At 30.9% G+C, this 7,184-nt stretch overlaps 3 protein-coding genes across 3 annotated transcripts; all 3 read left to right on the top strand.

Annotated features, from left to right (window-relative positions):
- The first annotated feature begins 4,560 nt into the window (after window positions 1–4,560).
- Window positions 4,561–5,405, top strand: LOC145158730 (uncharacterized). The gene is made up of 2 exons (XM_079077586.1): window positions 4,561–4,585; window positions 4,636–5,405. Exons 1-2 carry the CDS (start codon window positions 4,561–4,563, stop codon window positions 5,403–5,405), a joined length of 795 nt encoding a protein of 264 aa, XP_078933712.1.
- A 34-nt stretch (window positions 5,406–5,439) lies between these two features.
- LOC145158729 (uncharacterized) lies at window positions 5,440–6,279 on the top strand. Its single transcript, XM_079077585.1, has one exon. It carries the CDS (start codon window positions 5,440–5,442, stop codon window positions 6,277–6,279), a length of 840 nt encoding a protein of 279 aa, XP_078933711.1.
- Window positions 6,280–6,282: 3 nt separating this feature from the next.
- On the top strand, window positions 6,283–7,095 carry LOC145158728 (uncharacterized). Its single transcript, XM_079077584.1, has one exon. It carries the CDS (start codon window positions 6,283–6,285, stop codon window positions 7,093–7,095), a length of 813 nt encoding a protein of 270 aa, XP_078933710.1.
- The last annotated feature ends 89 nt before the right edge of the window (window positions 7,096–7,184 follow it).

The raw sequence follows: 7,184 nt of genomic DNA, 5'->3' as shown, positions 1-7,184 counted from the left end.
ATGTTATCTTTAAAAACAAAAAGAATGTTTGTTGTTTTAAATAATCACAATCAAAGAAACTAACAATGTTCATCAAATTAATTTTAAATTCTGAAACAAGATTAAATTAATTAAGAGTTTTCAAATACGTTATTTTAAATAACTTACAACAACAATAGTTAAAAATAATATTATATACAAAAATTATATTGTTACCTTTAAAAACAAAAACAATGTTTGATGTTTTAAATAATTACAATGACATAAATTAAAATCTTAAGCAAATAAACTTTTTAAAACTATATTTAATTTTATTCATGAGTAACCTGCAGGTAGAGACCATTGAGATAATTGAGATTATAGAATTTAAAATATATCATTATCATATAATTCAAAACAAACAATGTGTATAACAACTTATTATAAGATTTATTATATAAGATCTAACAACAACATCATTGAAATATTAAAAAAACATATATTTGTAAAGATTTCAAATATATTGTTGTATTCTGCGTAATGCGCGGTTATTCGGTTAGTTGAAACTAATAGTATGCATCTTCTACAAACTATTGGTTAATGTAATTGGTTTTTTATTATAATATTCCAACTCTTCAAATTCCAACTAAGAGTTATTTAATATTAAACTACTACTATTCAAAAGGTTTTTTCTAGTTGTGGTATTTAATTGATACTAATGGTATTTAAGTGATACTTATGTTACTTAATTAAATATGATTTAATTTTTTAAAATATGATTACTTAATTAGATGAATAACATGAACATTTAATGTCTAGCTATATAATATAATCAAATATTTTTTACATAAATGAAAATAATATTATGTTATTTCTATCATTTTGAATTTTTCATTATAATATATTTTATATGTTTGTATCCATATAGTGTTCTTAAAAATGACTATTTAATTAATTAATAAAAAGTCATTTGACATAAGAATCGGTAGGTATTTAGTGTATTTCATTGTAGGAAATATGTTTATGTTTTATTTGTTAATATATAATAAATTAACCATTTTTTTCAAAATATATTATATAATTTTAAATATAGATAGAATTAAAAGATTACATCAAAAACTACAAACTCATTATTATGAACTTAATTATAATATTTATAAATGACGAAGTGTATATTTACTTATTTTTTATTTAGGTTAAAAAAATTCATGAAGAGTTTGCAATACAAAATGATTCCTTTTAGTTATTACATTTTCATTATTGAAAGTTGTTTTATATATATATATATATATATATATATATATATATATATATATATATATATATATATATATATATATATATATATATATATATATATATAGGGAAGGGTTATTTGGAAAACAAAAAAACCTTAAAAAAACCCTAAAAATGCATAAAAATGCATAAAAAAAATACCTAGACATTACAAAACTTTTTTTTTGAATTTTTTTATTAAAAAATCGCAGCCTTTTTGACAATTTCGCTGAAAAAAAAAATTATTTTTTTTTTGTAAAAAAAAAAAATTTTTCAAAAAAAATTTCAGCGATTTCAATTAATCATGTAATTAATTAACATAAAAAGAAAACGTGTGAGTTTCAAATGAATATGGTTTAAAATAGATGGTTTATTTTGAATCAAATATACATTTTGATTGTGTTTTTTTCATAAGAGTTGTATAGATAGATATAGATTTAATTAATTAGCTATGAATAAAATTTAAAATAAAAAAACAAGTTGTAAAAAGTTATCGATTTTGATATATTACTCTGACTATCCACAAGTGTGTGTTTGGGAGGCAGGTTTTTGAGTGATTTTAGCTTTTACAAAATGATCCATTTGAATTTTGAATAATAAACTTTGTGAGTTCGAATTTTTAGTTTTTAGTATAAACAAAAAATTTTAAATCTAAAAGCTTATTCATGTAGAGTTTAAGAAAAAAATGTAGAGTTTAAGAAAAAAAAATTATTGAGTTTTTTTAATCAATTTTTAGAATTGTCCATTTATTTATTATGTTTCACATTTAGCTTTTAGACAAATAGTTTTTTATATAATTCAAAAGTTTTTAGTTATTTTTCTCCAATACTCATATAACAAATAAAAGTTATAGCTAACAGCTGCCATATAGTTTTTTTTATCAAATACACTCTTAAGACTGGTGGGTGTGGGCAAATTAGTTATCACACCCAAAATATGTCTCCTCACATGACATGTCAAAATAATGTTATAACACCAAATAGAGGAAATAGACAACTAGTTATTACACCCTCAACTTTCCATATCATCATTTTTTTCTTTTTTTCGGTTTTTTTTTCTTTTTTCAATTTATTTATTTTTGATTTTTTTTCAATTAAATTTTTTGCAATCACGTTGGATTATTAAAAAAAATGAAACATGCAGTTTAATTAAATTCTAAATTAACCATAACATTTAAAAACTTAAAATAACATTACACACACAAAAAAAAATAAAATAAATAAATAACATTGTCCTATAAATTTAAAAACAATCCACTAGTTATCAAAATATTTTTTTTATGATCTCCTTCATCTTTTAGAGCACTCGCACATCTCGTGGTCCCATATTTAATTCGCTAGTCTGGAGAATTGCTAAATCATTTGTTATTTGATCTTCTTCCGCTCGCTTACGAAGAAACTCAAGTGTTCACGTTGCACATCAACATTTTATTGGGCGATTAGATTGTGTTGGTCGAACTTTGCTTTTATTTTTGCCAACACTTGTGCCCTTATATCAGTTTCGTCTGCGTGGCGTTGAGCGCGCTTCGCTTTGTCGCGCCTGATAGGCGACCGGGGAGGGGGGGGAAGATCTCTTCGATGTCATCGGGGATGTCATCCGTGTCGGCGTTGAGGTCGATGTTAGTTCGTGCGTCGGAAACTTCAAACGAACTACAATTACGAGACCTCTTTGATTGTGACTCCGACGATGTTAGTGCGTTAATCCATTTTGGATCTTGCTTGACAATCTCTCAAATTTTTTCAAACTCGAAAGTGTGCCCCATTTCCACTTGATATTGTTCCTGTGTAGCTTTGTACACATCAAAATCATTCGCACCACTTTGCTTTTGGAATTCTAGTCTAATGAAAATCTCATTAAACTTGGTGCACCAACGACCGATCGCAATCCACTTGCTACTAAGCGTATCGATATTGCGATATGATTGTTTCTTCATAAGCGCGTGGAATTTTCCGAGCACGAATTCCCAAAACCCAACTCTTCACATATAATTTCCTACGGTTGAACACTTTGAAGTCTCGCACCACGCCACCGCCAACGTGCACTCCTCTTCCGGTGTGCACTAAAGTGGAGGTTCTTCTTCACTTGTCGCGACTGTCCCTTTTCTTTTCCCTTTCCCTTTCCCTCTCTATTCCTCACTACCTCCCTCTTGTGTTTCGAGAACAAATGTTGGTTGTGTGGGTGGTGGTTGTATGGTTGTTTGTTACATGGAAGCGAAAGCACTGAAAATGTTTTGTTGAAGATTTGAGTTTTGTTGCATGTAAGGGGGATATAGGAAATTGCAGTGGTGGTGAGTTCGGAGTAAAAAAGTTTCCTTGAAGCAGTATTTGTGATTATATGGACGGATGTGTTTGTATTTGGATGCAGGGTGTTCGGGTTTTACTCCATACTTGATTGAAAGGAAAAATGGTTTTTTTTTTTAAAGTTGAAAGAAGTATGAAGATGAGAGAAGATTATGTATTTAAAAATTATGTATATGTATGTAAAATAAAACAAGTTCAATTTTTTTTGTTTTACCTAATGACCGTTCACCAACGTCATATTTTTGACCGTTCACCGTGTTACGTTTCGTTATGTGGGCAATGGAAGGCAATGAAATCGACGATAATGGACGAAAACGAAATAGGGGGTGGTGTGTAGCCATGATCACGACGTTTTTGTCAAGCCACGTCACAAAAACGAAGTTGGCGTTGCCCACACCCGTCGCTCTAAATGATTGAGAAAAAAGACCAACTCAGACATGCAACGCAAGGATGAAAACGTTTACGAAAATACGTCCAACTTCGACTGGCCTTATATATCACTTTAGCTACCACGTATGTAAAAATAAAAAATTAAAAACTCATACAACTATTTATGCATGAGGTATCAATCGCATTTGCTTTGGCTTCTAGTAAGGTCTTAGAAAAACACATGAATAGAAAGTAATAATACAATAGGATACTGAAAATGAAAAGTCATACTAGTTAATGTGCAAAAGTGGTCATAAATGCAATTTGTACATATTTCTTGAATTGTGGATGTGTAGCTCTGGACCATTTTCCATTCCTGCATCGCGGTCCTTCATCTTACCACAGCCAACCTGCCATCACGAACCATTCGGGTCCCAAGTTGCTTTATTTCTCTTTAAGTCACATAGATCGAAAAGATGAAGTTGACCTAAATAAGATCAATTTTTTGCTCTAATTATATAACTATTTTCTTTAAAAGTAGCCAAAATTATAAGAAATGACACAATAGTTAATCGGCTGCAATTTTATTTATGGACTGTAATTTATAATGTTATGCATTAAACACAGTGGCGGACCCTCATAGGGGCCTGAGGGGGTCATGGCCTCCCCGGGGGTCATGGACTGTAATTTGTTTATTGCTATTTGTTAATTGTTTCTAAATTTGATTGTGCAGTTTATATGAACATGAAAAAACAACCTACTATTGATGGATTTTTCAAAAGAAAACAATCAAGTTCTACTCAAGATTCCGAAAACCCACCAAATATTGTTTTGGATGAAGATACCCCCACGCCTGATGTTCCTATTACTGAAAACCGTTTCAAAAAACCTCATCTTGAAAATAATGAAATTGATCTTAGTACACTAGAACGAGATCCTGGTTTGCGTAAGCAAATTTATGATTATCCAATTAATCAACGAGATACTATTATACGAGCATATATTAATCATGGTCCCTTTCAACAAACTCTTTCTGTATATCCTAAATCTGGACCAGAAACCCATAAACGTAGTTTTCAAGCTTCTTGGTTTAAGTTATATCCTTGGCTTGAATATTCAAAGAGCGTAGATGTTGCATTTTGTTTTCCATGTTTTCTATTCAACAAGCCTTCTGGAATGGGACACTATGGCCAACGAGCATTTACTATAGATGGATTTCATAACTGGAAGAAAGTTGGTGGAAAAAATTGCTCCTTTTTGAATCACATAGGGACTGAGTGTACATCTTTTCACAATGTTGCACAAAAATCATGTGATGATTTGTTAAATGAGACGCAAAATATACGAAATGTGTTTGAGGCATTTACAGAAGAGGAGCATAAAAATAATAGATTGAGATTGAAGGCTACTATTTATACAGTCCGTTTATGTGCATTTCAAGGAATTGCATATAGAGGCCACGATGAAGGATCAGATTCCATAACACAAAGGAAATTTTCGTGAAATATTGAAGGCACTTGGCGTTTTTAATACAGAGATGGAAGAATTGTTTCGTACTGCTCCTAAACATGCATTATATACATCACCATCAATTCAAAAAGAGATTTTAAACCTTATCTCAACCAGGGTGAGGAGGATGATTTGTGAGGAGATTAATGGAGGAAAATTTTGTTTAGTTGTTGATGAAGCACATGATCAGTCTAATAAAGAACAAATGTCAATTGTTTTGAGATTCTTAAATAAAGATGGCTTCATTATGGAGTGTTTCTTTGGGCTTGTTCATGTACCTGACACTACATCACAAACTCTTAAGAATGCAATTTATTCTGTATTGTCATATAACAATCTTGATCTTAAGTCAATTCGTGGTCAAGGCTATGATGGTGCAAGTAATATGCGAGGTCATTTCAAGGGTTTGCAAGCATTGATTTCAAATGATTGTCCATATGCATATTATGTTCATTGTTTTGCACATCGATTACAATTAGCATTAATGGCTGCTTCCCAAGGAGTTGTTGCATTACAGAAGTTTTTTACTCGATTATCTTTTGTTATCAATGTTATTGGTGCTTCCTCCAAGCGTACCGACCAACTTAGAGATGCACAAGCTGAGGAAATTGCATATAAGATTTCTATTGATGAGTTAGAGACAGGTAGATGTCTTAATCAAATTGGTACATTACAACGAGCTGGCGATACTAGATGGAGTTCTCACCTCAAATCAGTTTCGAGCTTAATTAAAATGTTTAGTCCAACTTGTGAGGTTTTACTTAAAATTATTAAAGATGGCACCGGTCCAATCAAAGGCGACGCAGATTCAGCACATGAGGCTATTACTACATTTGAGTTCATTTTTGTTCTTCATCTCGAGAAATAAATAATGGAGATTACTGATTTACTTTGTCAAGCTTTACAAAGACAATCTCAAGATATTTGTAATGCATTGAGGCTAGTTGCATCCACCAAATTGTTATTGCAAAAAATGAAAGATGAAAGATGGGATGGTTTGTTGTCTCTTGTTATGTCGTTTTGTCAGGAACGCAACATTGATATCCCTGATATGTCTTCTCCATACTTTAGTAGAGGGGCTCGAGCACGTAACGAGCATAGTGATCATACACTTGAGCATCATTACCGGGTGGATATATTTTATGAAGCAATTAATTGTCAATTAATGGAACTAAATCATCGATTCAATGATAGATCAACGAAGTTGCTTCGACTTTCAACAACTTTAGATCCTAAAAGTGTCGATGAGCCTTTTCGAAGTGGTGATGTGATTAAGTTAGTAGAGAAGTTGTATCCCGAAGATTTCAATAAACAAGAGAAAGTAGTTTTGAAGATACAACTTCAACATTATGAGATTGATGTCGTTCAACATGTAGATTATAAACTATTGACATCTATATCAGAATTGTGTCAATGGTTGATAAAGACAAAAAGAGTGGCGAACTTTCATCTTATTTATCGAGTAGCGAGTCTCATACTTACTCTTCCAGTTTCTACTGCTACAACGGAGAGGTCATTTTCGGCAATGAACCTCATTAAAACAAGGTTACGGAATAAAATGGAAGACGAGTTTTTGAATGACTCATTGGTTTTGCACTTCGAACGAGAACTTGCTGAAAAAATTAGTTTAGACACAATTGTACAAGACTTTAAAAATGCAAAAGATCGTCGTGTTCCACTTTGAAAAACGATGTAACAATATTTATATTAGTTTTCATGTTTACAATTTTAATATGTCATAGTTTTGCACAAAATAAAACTTGCTTATATATT

The sequence above is a fragment of the Lactuca virosa genome, chromosome 2 (genome assembly GCF_052849685.1).
Source record: "Lactuca virosa cultivar CGN04683 chromosome 2, Lactuca_virosa_CGN04683_v6, whole genome shotgun sequence".
Classification (NCBI taxonomy): domain Eukaryota; kingdom Viridiplantae; phylum Streptophyta; class Magnoliopsida; order Asterales; family Asteraceae; genus Lactuca; species Lactuca virosa.
This window is presented reverse-complemented; position numbering and strand designations above follow the sequence as displayed.